The sequence below is a fragment of the Mchenga conophoros genome, linkage group LG7 (genome assembly GCF_057382185.1).
Source record: "Mchenga conophoros isolate Kocher_MC1m ecotype Shallow Benthic linkage group LG7, M_conophoros_male_GT1.1, whole genome shotgun sequence".
Lineage (NCBI taxonomy): Eukaryota > Metazoa > Chordata > Actinopteri > Cichliformes > Cichlidae > Mchenga > Mchenga conophoros.
In genome coordinates this window covers 130,953-147,558 of record NC_140532.1, presented here as the reverse complement: position 1 = coordinate 147,558, position 16,606 = coordinate 130,953, and the positions used below count along the sequence as shown (strand labels likewise).

At 40.0% G+C, this 16,606-nt stretch overlaps 2 protein-coding genes across 2 annotated transcripts; one reads left to right on the top strand and one right to left on the bottom strand.

The window, feature by feature from the left end:
• Positions 1-5,275: 5,275 nt before the first annotated feature.
• On the top strand, positions 5,276-7,271 carry LOC146569249 (uncharacterized). Its single transcript, XM_085281070.1, has one exon. It carries the CDS (start codon positions 5,503-5,505, stop codon positions 6,904-6,906), a length of 1,404 nt encoding a protein of 467 aa, XP_085137196.1. The 5' UTR covers positions 5,276-5,502; the 3' UTR covers positions 6,907-7,271.
• Positions 7,272-12,568: 5,297 nt separating this feature from the next.
• Positions 12,569-16,066, bottom strand: LOC146569248 (uridylate-specific endoribonuclease C-like). Its single transcript, XM_085281399.1, has 7 exons — positions 16,015-16,066; positions 15,832-15,888; positions 15,636-15,735; positions 14,155-14,266; positions 13,943-14,064; positions 13,084-13,314; positions 12,569-13,006 (listed from the first exon to the last, which is right to left on the bottom strand). Exons 1-7 carry the CDS (start codon positions 16,023-16,025, stop codon positions 12,743-12,745), a joined length of 897 nt encoding a protein of 298 aa, XP_085137525.1. The 5' UTR covers positions 16,026-16,066; the 3' UTR covers positions 12,569-12,742.
• Positions 16,067-16,606: the final 540 nt, after the last annotated feature.

Genomic DNA, 16,606 nt, shown 5'->3' with positions numbered 1-16,606 from the left:
GCATCCTGGAGCACTTCTGTTGTCTTTTGTACGTGTTTTGAGTTTTTATGTGCTTCTGAGTTTTTATATGCTTCTGAGTTTTTACGTGCTTCGGAGTTTGTACGTGTTTTTACGTGTTTTGGAGTTTGTACGTGTTTTTACGTGTTTTGGAGTTTGTACATGCTTCAGAGTTCGTGCGTGATTTGAAGTTTGTATGTGCTTTGTCTCTAGGAGCCACCGTAAATATACTTTTATTTATTCACTCCACATAAAATGTAATAAATAAATCATATAATACAAAAATCAACTATTCACATTTCAACTTTTAACTATTTAAATTTTCAGCTTTTTCCTTTCACAAATTTAAAGTGAAAAGAACACAAAACACTGCAAACCACAACACAATTAAATATAAATTATAATATGAAAACTAAAAGAACATGCACATTCTCTGTCATATGGACCTGCATGAATAAACTTTCTCAATCCTTTATCATCTGCAACCGAAAATAGTTGTGGATGATTACTATACCTTTCTAATGTTGTTGTCCCTGCCTCTCTTTCTCTCTCTCTGGCTCTGTTCCTGTGCTACTGAGTGTAACTACCGCCCCTCCCCCCTCTGCCCAGCGTAAAGCACAAGGCTCGCGTGCAGAGTGAAGCGGAAAAAAAGTGCGAGAGAGAGGCTGAGAGAAAGAAAAAAAAAAACAAAACCCACGTGACGGCTCGCGATAAGGAGCCGGCTCGCGTCGTTCACGTCAAAGAGCCGGCTCTAAGAGCCATTTCGTTCGCGAACGACCCATCACTAATTGATTCAACTGCAAGTATATCTGATGAATAGCCTCATCCTTGTGCTCCAGTTTTGACTGGTCCTTTTCCCTTTGAAACTTCAAGTCCTGAATTTCAAACTTGAGGTTGCTCAGTGTGAGCTTGTCCTGGTCTATCTCTTGCTGGAGGCTTTTGAGCTCTGCAGTTAGTTTCTCATATTTTTCCTTCATCACAGTGATTCCTTCTCCTTTTATTGTTTATTTTATTTTCACTTGCTGAATACGGGACAGACTTGACTGGGGGAAAGAAAGGGAGAAAGAAAGAGGGAAAGAGAAACAGCTGAGAAGAGGGACGGGGGAAAAGGGCAAAAAACAAAAACCAACAGCATGGGCAGAAAAAAAAATGCATATATCGATCACCTGGATCACCTGTTGAGAAAGAAAAAAAGAGAACAAGCAGAAGAAAACAAGAGTAATATAATAAACAACATCACAATGATATATGGGAATATGACAGTAAATACTAAATATTAAACATTATTGTGCAGCACATAAGATCAACAGAACACAGTGTGCTTTGAGGTAGGAGCCAAAAAGGGTGTACGTGTTTTGGAGTTTGTACGTGTTTTTACGTGTTTTGGAGTTTGTACGTGCTTCAGAGAACGTACGTGATTTGAAGTTTGTATGTGCTTTGTCTGTAGGGGTCACTGTACATATACTTTTATTTTTTCACTCCACATAAAATGTAATAAATAAATCATATAATATTCTCCTTTTAAGGAAAATTATCAATTCCATACATGCCACTCCTACTTCCTTGGAAACTGTTTTGAGTATAAATAAAGAGAGCTCTGAAAGCCCTGGGCGGTCTTTCCTCTGTCTCATTCTGTCCTGCACACGTTGCTGCAGGATGGATCGGGGGATGAGGGGGGATCGTCCATGTGTGCACATGTAAAAGATATCTTGAGTCTGAGTTCCTTTGCCTTTCTCCTCACAAACTAAAAACAACCTCCAAAAACATTCAGCTTTGATATTAATGAGTTTTTTGGGTTCATTGAGAACATGGTTGTTGTTCAATAATAAAATTATTCCTCAAAAATACAACTTGCCTAATAATTCTGCACTCCCTGTATAAAGAGTAACACCATCACTAACATCAGAAATATATCAAATTATGACAAAAAATTAGAGTGGTCTTCTTTTGTCTTCAACTGTGGTATTTTCAACATGTCTAACAAAACAAATGTCATGGGGGGACCCTAAAGAAATGCTCCAAAATTACTGAAAAATTAGGAATATGAGAATAAAAAATTCCTAAACAAAACATAATGACACTGGAAAGTTGGTGTTCTACATGCGAACAGCTGCAGGAGAGAGAAACAAAACATGGCATTTTTGAGTGGGTGAAAATGATCAATTTACTAAAATATTTTCTTCACTCTATGAATTCCCCTGGTAATCACCACTTTGTGATATTTATCCATAAGCACTGCCCTCAATAAGGATAACATGCAAATTCTAGGACCACTCTTACTTACCCATTCCTTATATGCTGTCAGTACACGCAGGGTAATAATGGCATGGACACACTTCCTGTCCAAGCCTGCGGGGCAGTCAGCACACCTCACTAAGGGAATGCTACTTTCTTCTACTGCTGGTCCTGCCTTACCTGCAAGAGTGACAAGGGTAGGGATGTCGAGCATGCTACAGATCAGGACTGTAAGTCGACGTGTCAGATTTGCAGAAGGGAGCCTCTTATAATGCCTCCGCTGCATTTGGTTGTCACCTCTGTTCACTGCATTCTTATTGTGAATGATCCACGAGTTCACACCAACAATGATCATGCCATAGAAGACGCAAAGGGGCCATTTCTTGGTTTTTCTTCCACAGCCATATGAGTGCACATCTGGTCCACAGTTTCATTTAATTGATTCTAGTGATGGGATTTCCGGCTCTTTTTAGAGATCCGGCTCTTTCGGTTCGGCTCACTAAAAAGAGCCGGCTCTTTCGGCTCCGAACCGGCTCTTCAGGTTGTTTTGTTGCTTTAATTAATTTATTATTAACAATAATATAAAATTATGCACAAAAGGAATTACTAACATAAAAACAAGTGGTTTTATTTATATATGTTTATATATAAATATATGCGGTGGCCCCTAGAGACAAAACATGTACAAACTCCAAAACACATTTCTAGCATGAACTGAACTTCCAAAGCAGAGCTACTAGATCACTTAAATTACACAATTGAAAGCATGTGTGTATTGTTTGTGTATTTATACACAGGCACTCATATATATATTCAAATAATTTAAAAAAAAGTTCATTTACCTGTTATTACCACACACCAAATCCGGTCGTTGGTACTTGCTGGCTTGTGTAGCCACAAGATAACAAAGGCTCAACACTGCGCCCAGCATCCTGGAGCACTTCTGTTGTCTTTTGTACGTGTTTTGAGTTTTTATGTGCTTCTGAGTTTTTATATGCTTCTGAGTTTTTACGTGCTTCGGAGTTTGTACGTGTTTTTACATGTTTTGGAGTTTGTACGTGTTTTTACGTGTTTTGGAGTTTGTACATGCTTCAGAGTTCGTGCGTGATTTGAAGTTTGTATGTGCTTTGTCTCTAGGAGCCACCGTAAATATACTTTTATTTATTCACTCCACATAAAATGTAATAAATAAATCATATAATACAAAAATCAACTATTCACATTTCAACTTTTAACTATTTAAATTTTCAGCTTTTTCCTTTCACAAATTTAAAGTGAAAAGAACACAAAACACTGCAAACCACAACACAATTAAATATAAATTATAATATGAAAACTAAAAGAACATGCACATTCTCTGTCATATGGACCTGCATGAATAAACTTTCTCAATCCTTTATCATCTGCAACCGAAAATAGTTGTGGATGATTACTATACCTTTCTAATGTTGTTGTCCCTGCCTCTCTTTCTCTCTATCTGGCTCTGTTCCTGTCCTACGGAGTGTAACTACCGCCCCTCCCCCCTCTGCCCAGCGTAAAGCACAAGGCTCGCGTGCAGAGTGAAGCGGAAAAAAAGTGCGAGAGAGAGGCTGAGAGAAAGAAAAAAACAAAACCCACGTGACGGCTCGCGATAAGGAGCCGGCTCGCGTCGTTCACGTCAAAGAGCCGGCTCTAAGAGCCATTTCGTTCGCGAACGACCCATCACTAATTGATTCAACTGCAAGTATATCTGATGAATAGCCTCATCCTTGTGCTCCAGTTTTGACTGGTCCTTTTCCCTTTGAAACTTCAAGTCCTGAATTTCAAACTTGAGGTTGCTCAGTGTGAGCTTGTCCTGGTCTATCTCTTGCTGGAGGCTTTTGAGCTCTGCAGTTAGTTTCTCATATTTTTCCTTCATCACAGTGATTCCTTCTCCTTTTATTGTTTATTTTATTTTCACTTGCTGAATACGGGACAGACTTGACTGGGGGAAAGAAAGGGAGAAAGAAAGAGGGAAAGAGAAACAGCTGAGAAGAGGGACGGGGGAAAAGGGCAAAAAACAAAAACCAACAGCATGGGCAGAAAAAAAAATGCATATATCGATCACCTGGATCACCTGTTGAGAAAGAAAAAAAGAGAACAAGCAGAAGAAAACAAGAGTAATATAATAAACAACATCACAATGATATATGGGAATATGACAGTAAATACTAAATATTAAACATTATTGTGCAGCACATAAGATCAACAGAACACAGTGTGCTTTGAGGTAGGAGCCAAAAAGGGTGTACGTGTTTTGGAGTTTGTACGTGTTTTTACGTGTTTTGGAGTTTGTACGTGCTTCAGAGTTCGTACGTGATTTGAAGTTTGTATGTGCTTTGTCTGTAGGGGTCACTGTACATATACTTTTATTTTTTCACTCCACATAAAATGTAATAAATAAATCATATAATATTCTCCTTTTAAGGAAAATTATCAATTCCATACATGCCACTCCTACTTCCTTGGAAACTGTTTTGAGTATAAATAAAGAGAGCTCTGAAAGCCCTGGGCGGTCTTTCCTCTGTCTCATTCTGTCCTGCACACGTTGCTGCAGGATGGATCGGGGGATGAGGGGGGATCGTCCATGTGTGCACATGTAAAAGATATCTTGAGTCTGAGTTCCTTTGCCTTTCTCCTCACAAACTAAAAACAACTTCCAAAAACATTCAGCTTTGATGTTAATGAGTTTTTTGGGTTCATTGAGAACATGGTTGTTGTTCAATAATAAAATTATTCCTCAAAAATACAACTTGCCTAATAATTCTGCACTCCCTGTATAAAGAGTACCACCATCACTAACATCAGAAATATATCAAATTATGACAAAAAATTAGAGTGGTCTTCTTTTGTCTTCAACTGTGGTATTTTCAACATGTCTAACAAAACAAATGTCATGGGGGGACCCTAAAGAAATGCTCCAAAATTACTGAAAAATTAGGAATATGAGAATAAAAAATTCCTAAACAAAATATAATGACACTGGAAAGTTGGTGTTCTACATGCGAACAGTTGCAGGAGAGAGAAACAAAATATCAAAGGCTCAAAGAGCGCTGACGTCAAATTCGCAGCCACGAAAGTCTATAAATACCCCCTCTTCACCGTTGCAAACACAGTTTTACTTGGAACATTTTCAGAAACAGCGAGTTGTGTTTAGCAAACCAGAAACCTTTCAGAAAGGGACTATTTTAAAGTTAAATAATTAAGCACACGTATTTTTCTTTCGACACGTTGCATTAAGCTTTTAAAGAAATGTCACGAGAAATAGTCAATAATTCACAGTCTGACAGAGCGATTCCAGCGGAATCAATCGAACTATGTGGGTTAGTGGAGAGAGAAATATCGGAGCCTAGGGACCTTCAAATGAAAATACAAGAACTCCAGTTGGAGTTAAGCACCCTAAAGCGCAAAAAGAAATATTACAAAAAGAATTACTATCGCTTTAAAAATGAGCGTGAACAAATGAGTAGAGATGTGCATGACAGGAATGTCCACTTTAGGGAAAGCATGGTTGAGCTTGAAGAAGTGACTCAACAGTCAGATAACATCCAAGCTCTAATTGTTGCAGAGAATAAAAATTTGCAAGCAGAGGTTAGAACCTTTCGGATGATGCTCCATGAATTTCAGGAAAAGGAAGCATCTCTGCTTGAGCAGAACAGCAACATTGTTGCTGAGTTGTCTCAGATTGAAAGGGAGAGAAATGAACAGAAGAAAGAGAACGCACATCTCAAGGAAGCGTTAGTGAGACTTGAGCACCAAGTGGGAGAAGCTCACCATAAAATATCAAAAAAAGAAGAGATAATAGAAAAACAGAATAGAGAAATAGATCACAAGACTGAACAGATAGTTGAGCTGAAAAAAGAAATCTGTACTCTTCAGCGTCGGGTGAGACAGGCTCTGGATGACAAACAGTCACAGGTGGAATCTCTGGAGGCTAAATTGCAGGAACAGGTTAAAGCCGTTCAAATGATGCACTGTGACTTTCAGGAAAAGGAAGAATATCTCCTTAGACAGAACAGCAGCATTGCTGCTGAGATAAACAAATTAAAAACAGCGAACACAAATCTCAAGAAACGTTTACAAAATCTTGAGTATCAAGAAAAGACAACAGAAAGTCTGACACTGCAAATATTTTGGCTGAAAGAAAAAGTCAAAGAGCAAAATTTCAAGATTGTTCATAACGAAGATCTCATAGATGAACTTTATGAACATCTTAAAATGAAAAGAGAAATAATTAATAATCTTCAGGATGAGCTGAGAAGGGAGGAGGAAGAAGAAATATTAGCTGCTGTTCACAACATCACTGGTGAACCTCTGCAGCTGGAGAATCTTGCTCCTGAACCCGAGGAGCTTTTTTTTCCTGCCTTGGAACCACCTCCTGATGTGGTCCCGACACAGGAGAATCTTGGTCTTCAACCTGAAGAGCTTGATTGTCCTGTCTCAGAACCATCTCCTGACGTGGCTCCGACTAGTGGTTCATGGCGTCATGGTGCCAAACGCCTACTTAAAATAGGTTTAGGTGTTGCCGCAGTAGGCCTTATTATACCTGCAGCTTACTGGGGCTTTTCAATGCTTAACAGTGATTGCCTATTTAACTCTGTCTATGGCCTCCTTGAGCCATATTGCCACCTTGGTGATGGATTAGTTCCCTTTTAAAGACTAGTAATGATGGACTGCTTTTCATCCACAGTCCAGAAAACCATACGTTGTTCATGTTAGACAACGTGCGCAACATTTAGCTAACTTGTGCTCTCATTTTTCTTTTCTTTTGCCTCTCACCCCCCAACCAGTCGCGACAGATGGCTGCCCCTTCCTGAGCCTGGTTCTGTCAAAGGTTTCTTCCTGTTTAAAGGGAGTTTTTCCTTTCCACTGTGCCTAGTGCTTGCTCACAGGGGATCATTTGATTGTTGGGGTTTAATTTGTTAAAAAACATAACAAATTAGGTGAGGGGTTCACATAATAGAGAGCACAACAAAAACTACAAATTTTAAAAAAATTTGTTAGTTGCAAATCAAAATAAAGACAACAATTTCTGAAAAACATCTCTTACGGCTCTGTTTATTTGCTTAAATGAACACTTGTATTTTTTGTCATAGAAGAATATATACATTGTCTTAAATATCTAATAATTTTAAATTTAGCCCTGCACTCCATGAGATAAACTGAGATGAGATAAACTGTGGCACAGACGGCTGTCGGCCTGGCGAGGGAGAGTTCCTCTTCAACCTCCAGACGGAACCCAGTTTGTTACTCGCAGCATCGCAAAATTAGACACAGCAATTTCTTAGAGTCTGGTTTAAGTCCTGAAATGACATCTCCTTACCTGTCACGGTTCTGGGTCAGTTTGAGCCAGTATTTTGAGTTGTTATGTTTTGGTGTGTTTTTGCATTATGGATTGTTTTCTTATTCTCTTGTGGTGCTTTTGTTGGTCTCTCAATATTGCTCTCCCTGAGAACCCTGTGCAGCCCACAGCTAGGTTTAAGGTATTCCCAGGTATTAGAATACTACATATTTAAGTATAGTGACATAGGTAAGTTGATTAGGGTGACCAACCGTCCTCTTTTCCCCGGACATGTCCACTTTTCACGTTCCATCCGGAGCGTCTGGGGTGATTTTTGAGATTGATAAAAATGTCCGGGTTTTCCTATCCGGTCTTTAAGTCTGACGTCATTGCCCATGTCTGGGCCCAAACTCCGCTGCAAGTCCCTTAGTCAAATGATCACTGCAGCATTACTGAGAGTTAGAAACTGTCTAAATTCTCTCATCTGTAATAAAATGATCAGTGTGGCTGTTCTACCAGGTGTAACAATTAAGTTTAACATCCAGACATCCATGAAAACACAATTTATGATATTTAACGGAGTTAGAAGTTAGCAGGGAGTTAGCTCGCTAGCGGCCATCTAAATATAATATACCATGTTCTGACTGAGCAATTTATGAAACAAATTAAAACGTACAGCTCTGCTATCACTTCCAACATAAATGAAGACAGAAAACTAAACAGCAGCGACATTTGTAGGGCTACTGAGGTTGGGCTAGCTGGTATATAATGATGTGCTACGTTATCGCTAGCGCAACAAAGCTATATTAACATAACATAAACAGTAAAGCTGGAGGAGGAACGCTAACGAACGGAAACCTTTTTTCCCACTCGATAAAAGTTAATGTGAGGGTTCCCAATGATTAGGGGCAAATGCAATCCCATGGCAGGATGCTGTAAATGGACCAAACAGGAAAACCACTGAGATAATCCATCCACAATACGAGGTTAGTCATTAATATACTGCTGCATGGGCTGGGCTGTAGTTACATCTTAAGGGTTTAAAAACTGAGCTTTAAAATGATTAGTAGTAGCCTAATAAAAACTGAGAGAAGCCAACAGTGATCACTGACTGTTTTAGAGGCTTGTTGAGATTAAATAGAACAAGATAGAAAGCATTAAAACATGATAAAAACACATCAGCTTTATTAAATGCAGACCACTTTGGGCCCAGAAACAGGATTCATCACGTCATCACTCAAAGACTGGATAGTCCGACAGCAATTGCATTTATCTGCATCCCCTCATTTCAGTACACAGAAAAGGCAACAGCCAATGTACTAGACCACCTTGTGGCCTTGGGAATGTTGATCAGTTGAGAGAAGAGCTTCTTACATCCAGCGTAGCAGGCCAAGTACAACCCTCCAAAGTCAAAGGTTGTAATTTGTCACTATATAAAAAAAATGGAATTGAAAATTTCATCAAAGCAGTTCATTAAAGAAAACAGGAGAGCGATAGAGAGATAGAGTAAATATGAAGTTAGGTGAAATAAGATCTGGATTAGGCAGCTGGTTCAGAAATAACTCCAATAAGGAAGAAAGAAAACATTGTAAAGGTGTGCAGGCTGTTCGCTTACAGAGAGTTGCAGAGTGAAGGGGAACGTGCTGTCCCAGTTTGTCATTTCTGACATATTGTTTTTTCTAGTGTTCAATTTGGAGACCGTGCATAAACATGCACCCAGTGCAAATAGTTTTCCATGATTTATGAATAAAAACAAACTTGCTGTTTATTTGTTTGTTTTCCCTTTTTAACTGGAAAAATGGAAGTTGTTGCCCTCCTGAAGGTAACAGAACACACCAGCCCTTACACACTCTGATAAATTTTAATGCTTCTTGATTAAAATGTGTTTCAAGTATGGGAGAAACTAATGGGTATACAGTAACGGTGTGCTGAACTCACTGTCATGTTTAACCCTAGAACACTGTCACTATAAAGAGTAACACCATCACTAACATCAGAAATATATCAAATTATGACAAAAAATTAGAGTGGTCTTCTTTTGTTTTCAACTGTGGTATTTTCAACATGTCTAACAAAACAAATGTCATGGGGGGACCCTAAAGAAATGCTCCAAAGTTACTGAAAAATTAGGAATATGAGAATAAAAAATTCCTAAACAAAAAATAATGACACTGGAAAGTTGGGGTTTGACCTGCCCTTCCAGGGACATTTGAGACTTCCCTGGTGAAGGCACAGCTGTTCTACATGCGAACAGCTGCAGGAGAGAGAAACAAGAAATGGCATTTTTGAGTGGGTGAAAATGATCAATTGACTAAAATATTTTCTTCACCCTATGAATTCCCCTGGTAATCACCACTTTGTGATATTTATCCATAAGCACTGCCCTAAATAAGGATAACATGCAAATTCTAGGACCACTCTTACTTAGCCATTCCTTACATGCTGTCAGTACACGCAGGGTAATAATGGCATGGACACACTTCCTGTCCAAGCCTGCGGGGCAGTCAGCACACCTCACTAAGGGAATACTACTTTCTTCTACTGCTGGTCCTGCCTTACCTGCAAGAGTGACAAGGGTAGGGATGTCGAGGATGCTACAGATCAGGACTGTGAGTTGACGTGTCAGATTTGAAGAGGGAAGCCTCTATGGTGTTATTTTTGTGCCACTATTCTGAGCGCACGTAAAAAAAATTTGCAGGTGCAAGTGTTGCATTTTGAGGAGAAATTTATTTTGAGCGAAGAAAAGCTGAATTTGAGTGAACAAAATTCATTGCTGCGTGCAAAAAATGTATTTCAGTGTTTGCTATTATCCACACACACAATAGCAGCCCCTCTCGCTCAGTTTTTGCACTTGCGCTCGCTCGCAATGTGTCGCTCGCGCTCTCAACATTTCAGCCCGTGCGCGCTCAACTCGTTCTGTACACCGTTATATTTGTGCCACAAAACCAGCCAATCACAGACTTGGATGCAAAAAAAATCTGATTGGCTGTTTTCGTCTCCAACCAGCTCGAAATGACGAAATGCAATATCCCAGAATCCATTTCGTCCAAAACTCAAACGAGGCAGTGGCGGAGGAACACAGAGTGGCAGAGTTTGAAATATTACTCTTTGTGGGTCACAAAATAAACTTTTAAGATATTTTCATGCGAGAATGGTGCTGTGTAAACTTCTAATATCTGCTCGATTTATCAAGACATCACATATTTGCATAAGTGCTCTAACGTTTTTGGAGATGCCCGTTACCCACCAGCTGACCGAATACCTGGACTGGCCATTGGGCATTTACCCGGCATTTGCCCGGTGGGCCAATGGTGATTTTTCATTTTTATGTTAGTTTGTTTGTTTTTGTAATGGTATAAACAATGAAAGGTGGTGGATTAGCCAGCTGGTAATAATCAACTCTGGGCTGGACCAATTACAATACATCCGTATTGAGGGGAAAAGACTTCAGCGAGAATAAAAAAGACACAAAGCTGGAGTTATTCTGTGTCTTAGCTGCCTCTTCTCTCCTCATTCTCCCTCCCTCTCCTGTTGCTACTTCAATCATGAAACTGATCAATGATCAGCTGATCGTCTCTCTTGTTTGTTTATCTCCCACTTTGCGCCAGAAACAGGAAACCAGCGGATGTTGCGCTAAACAACAACAGCAGCACGTTCAAAATTGATCAGCTGTTGTTAGAATTTATTTAAAATTAATTTCTAGTATCAGCTGATGTTTGCTGGAGCCACAGCTGTAAAGCTGGAAACATGAAGGTGATACAAATCATACATATATACCAACAAAACAGTGTACATCACTGTCACAACAGCGTTTGTTTTCGTTCAAAGGCTTTATGGTTTTTCCAATAATACCTGGTGGTGTAGTCGGTGATTTTTTTGTCAGTTCAGCCTTATATATTATGTTTAACCCGAGTTCCCACCCGGTCAGCTGGTGGGTAACAGGCATCTCCGAAAACGTTGGAGCACTTATGCAAATATGTGATGTCTTGATAAATCGAGCAGATATTTGAAGTTCACACAGCTACATTCTAACATGAAAATATCTTAAAAGTTTATTTTGTGTCCCAGAAAGAGTAATATTTCAAACTCCGCCACTCTGTGTTCCTCCGCCACTGCCTCGTTTGAGCTTTGGACGAAATGGATTCTGGGATATTGCATTTCGTCCTTTCGAGCTGATTGGAGACAAAAACAGCCAATCAGATTTTTTTGCATCCAAGTCTGTGATTGGCTGGTTTTGTGGCACAAATATAACGGTGTACAGAAAGAGTTGAGCGTGCACGGGCAGAAATGTTGAGAGCGTGAGCGACACATTGCGAGCGCAAATACAAAAACTGAGCGAGAGGGGCTGCTATTGTGCGTGTGTATATGGATAATAGCAAACACGGATATACATTTTTTGCATGCAGCAATGAATTTTGTTCACTCAAATTCAGCTTTTCTTCGCTCAAAATAAATTTCTCCTCAAAATGCAACACTTGCACCTGCAAACTTTTTTTACGTGCGCTCAGAATAGTGGCACAAAAATAACGCCATAAGCCTCTGCCAATGGTTTGATAAGTGCCGGTGCCAAAGCCTGCATATAATGCCTCCTCTGCATTTGGTTGTCACCTCTCTTCACTGCATTCTTATTGTGAATGATCCACGAGTTCACACCAACAATGATCATGCCATAGAAGACGCAAAGGGGCCATTTCTTGTTTTTTCTTCCACAGCCATATGAGTGCACATCTGGTTAAAAGTATCAACACCACCTTTGCTTGGTTTTAAAATCCAATAATTTCAGGTTTTCAGTGGGTCCTATGCTTGGTTGTATGTGCATGGATGACAGGAGCAGGACAACCTTCTTTTTTGAAGCCTCATCAGGGAGGAAGGACACATGATTTTCTTTACTTTTCATCACTTGCGGGATCTCGCTTTTGTTCGCTTTTACTGTCCCCACAAGGGTCATGCCACAGTTCTATATATATTACATTGAATAAATGTAAATGCCTTGAAAGACTTGTTTTCTAAAAAAAAAAAAAACCTGTGCAAAATAAAAATGTTGAACTCCAAAATAACATTTTATTTAAAGCTACTGAGGTCACAGTGATCTTGAAATACATGTAAATGTCCTTTGCAGTACATTAGGCAGGTCAGTTCCTTATCAATGAGGCCACGTATTGCTGAACAAAGATTAGTTTTTATCAGAAGTGAATAAAATGATGGATCACATCAGTGCGCGTGCTGCCTGACATGTCTGCTGTTGCTGCTGAGCAGTTTGGGGTACGCCGTCCCGAGTGAGCGCCCGTGTCTGATCACCACCAGCTCCATCTGACACTGGTCAATGTTGACTACAACTGTGGTGCTTCTCTCCGTGTTCATGAGGAAGACGGCCATCTCAAACTCGGGGCTGGTGCCAATGAAGGCGCTGCCAACGGGCTTCACCACACCGTGCCAGCTGAACTGGAGGTTGAGAACGTGGTCATCTTGATCAGGCTGTGACAAAAGCATGAATGTTTATGTTACCAGCGAAGGAAATGAATCTCTTCTGTCTGGTGAACTGTTATTCTTACCAAATCATGCTCCCTGGCTTTATATCCTTTGTAGTCCAAGTGTTGGTTTTTCTCTTGCAGGTAGAACTGGACCCAGTTGTGAAAACCAATGATTTCTGTTCCTGATTTTGTCTCGCCAACAAACACATGTTCAAATCCACTGGAGTCCAGGCTGGTGATGATCAATTTAAGAACAGAAACACACATACTTCTTACCAAAGAAATGCATATTAAATTATAGTGTTGCAGAATCTCACTTTAGCTGTGTTATTAAAGATTCTTTTTTTTGATTTCTCATTTAAACTTTGTGAAAAGAAATCCTCTAATATCTGACATCCTCCTCCATTTCCTTTCTGGCTTCTTCATGGTTGCAAACCTGAGTGTGCCCAGAGGAGAGGAGGAGATGCTGTGCTATTTCTGAAGAGAAAAGCACAGCATCTCCGCTGTTGGAGGGGTTATTGTGAGGAATTTGTCTCATGTCCCCCCGCTGAGATCACTGAAAAGCGTGGGGTTTCTTCCACCTACAAAAAGTACATCATGTCCACATTCCTGCAGTGATCCCCTTCTGGGAGACCGCTGAGGCCAGAGCGACATTCCACAGCTGCACACAGATGTTATTTTGCCTCTGTAATGTCTTGAAGTAATGTGTGCAGAGCAGCAGTGCAACAGGAAGAACATAAAACTCCTTCTAGAGTTCAGCTGCAGCCTCAAAACCATGAACTGTAGGAAACAATAGAAAGTTGTGCAATACCAAAAACAATTGTCTTGTTGCTGTGAGGAGACATTCAGACTGAAACTACCAGGTTTCTCCAACAGAATGGAGTAACTGAAGTGCTCAAATGTAAACTTTCTGCTCGACAGAGCTTGTTGTGACGCATACCTTCATGACTTTTGTCTCTAAGACGGCGTCCAAGAAGAGATCCATCTCTGTGAGCTCCTCTGTGGTGACTTGTTCCGTCACGCCAGTAGACCGCTCATAGTTGTCCAGCAGTGTCATAAAGCCTGTGAGCCCACAAATCCCATTTATTACAGTGATGACTGCAAACACGATCTGAATGTTTAAGCTCAGAGTGCTCACAACTACACACTTACTAGAGAAAGTGGTTATATTTCTCAGTTTGCTCTCATTAACGTTGGAGAAGAGCGGCTGCGAGGCTTGATCCTGCACCGTGTGGATGCCCTGACTTACAAAGCTTGCTCTACCCTAGGCAATTCAAACACAGAACACTTCTTTGTACAAACACAAGACATAGCAGTAGTGATGGGATTTCCGGCTCTTTTTAGAGATCCGGCTCTTTCGGTTCGGCTCACTAAAAAGAGCCGGCTCTTTCGGCTCCGAACCGGCTCTTCAGGTTGTTTTGTTGCTTTAATTAATTTATTATTAACAATAATATAAAATTATGCACAAAAGGAATTACTAACGTAAAAACAAGTGGTTTTATTTATATATGTTTATATATAAATATATGCGGTGGCCCCTAGAGACAAAACACGTACAAACTCCAAAACACATTTCTAGCATTAACTGAACTTCCAAAGCAGAGCTACTAGATCACTTAAATTACACAATTGAAAGCATGTGTGTATTGTTTGTGTATTTATACACAGGCACTCATATATATATTCAAATAATTTAAAAAAAAGTTCATTTACCTGTTATTACCACACACCAAATCCGGTCGTTGGTACTTGCTGGCTTGTGTAGCCACAAGATAACAAAGGCTCAACACTGCGCCCAGCATCCTGGAGCACTTCTGTTGTCTTTTGTACGTGTTTTGAGTTTTTATGTGCTTCTGAGTTTTTATATGCTTCTGAGTTTTTACGTGCTTCGGAGTTTGTACGTGTTTTTACGTGTTTTGGAGTTTTTACGTGTTTTGGAGTTTGTACGTGTTTTTACGTGTTTTGGAGTTTGTACATGCTTCAGAGTTCGTACGTGATTTGAAGTTTGTATGTGCTTTGTCTCTAGGGGCCACCGTAAATATACTTTTATTTATTCACTCCACATAAAATGTAATAAATAAATCATATAATACAAAAATCAACTATTCACATTTCAACTTTTAACTATTTAAATTTTCAGCTTTTTCCTTTCACAAATTTAAAGTGAAAAGAACACAAAACACTGCAAACCACAACACAATTAAATATAAATTATAATATGAAAACTAAAAGAACATGCATATTCTCTGTCATATGGACCTGCATGAATAAACTTTCTCAATCCTTTATCATCTGCAACCGAAAATAGTTGTGGATGATTACTATACCTTTCTAATGTTGTTGTCCCTGCCTCTCTTTCTCTCTATCTGGCTCTGTTCCTGTGCTACTGAGTGTAACTACCGCCCCTCCCCCCTCTGCCCAGCGTAAAGCACAAGGCTCGCGTGCAGAGTGAAACGGAAAAAAAGTGCGAGAGAGAGGCTGAGAGAAAGAAAAAAAAAAACCCACGTGACGGCTCGCGATAAGGAGCCGGCTCGCGTTGTTCACGTCAAAGAGCCGGCTCTAAGAGCCATTTCGTTCGCGAACGACCCATCACTACATAGCAGGCGCTAAATAAACTAGAAAAGATTTCTCACCTGAATAGAGATCGTGTAGTCTATCACAGGTGTCATGCGATTCACATCCAAACTCCACAGCTCATTGAAAATAGTGGAGAGCTCCTGGTTTACAGCTGGTCTGTTATAGAAAGTGTCAGACAGGCTATGCAAACATCTGGCAGATGCACACGCAAATAGAGGAAACATCAGCAGAGTTTGGTTTATACCACTGTACCTTGATCCATTCAGTCCACTGAGGAACACTGCAAGGAGCAGAAATCCACAGAACAACCTGCACATAACAGATGTGAAAACATATTTTATACATGGGAAAAGCAGCAAAGTTCTGACCTGTATTCAGCTGCCTGTGCAACAACGTAAACAAACAAATCTTCAGTCAGTAAATAAAAATACAAACCTCGCAGACATGACGCCAAATGAAAGTGTCCACTGTTTCAGCCTGGACTGCAGCAGAGGACTCACACACAGCCTGTCTGTCTAAAGGTCCAGCCTCCACCCAATCTTGCAGGGGCCTTTCTGAGACTGAGACCCACTTTTAACCACCAGATGGCGCCTCGTTTCAGGGCACAGCCTCTCTCTATAGTTTTGCATGAACTTTTACTAAAGAAGTGATACAGCGATGCAGCTTCAGGTGGTTTTAATTTTTATTTTTTATACAACTTAGCTTATAAACCATCACACACATGATTCAATTTCACAAAAGTCCTATCCAGAGTCTCAGTGAAAGGTTTTTCATGTATTGTTTCAGTGTAAAGGGGGATAAGAGAAGGGTAGACTCATTATTCAATGAGTAGGTAAAGTAGGCTGTGCAAATGTAAGGTGAAATGTAAATCTGGGGAAAGGCAGTGGTCTGTGACTTGAACACAAGGGGGGTGTACTGAGCTGTCAAACAGCAGAAAATGTTTTCTCAGAAATGAAAGCCTCTGTGCTTTAAAATTCACCAAGATGCTAATATTAAAAGTTAACGGCCTAGATTAAATTTAGCTTTA

Coding starts and splice junctions, on each gene's coding strand:
- LOC146569249 (XM_085281070.1), top strand. CDS start 5,503: ATGTCACGAGAAATAGTCAATAATTCACAGTCTGACAGAGCGATTCCA.
- LOC146569248 (XM_085281399.1), bottom strand. Junction 15,736..15,831: donor AGTGGACTGAATGGATCAAG/GTACAGTGGTAT, acceptor TTTCTATAACAG/ACCAGCTGTAAACCAGGAGC. Junction 13,007..13,083: donor AAGCCAGGGAGCATGATTTG/GTAAGAATAACA, acceptor CTTTTGTCACAG/CCTGATCAAGATGACCACGT.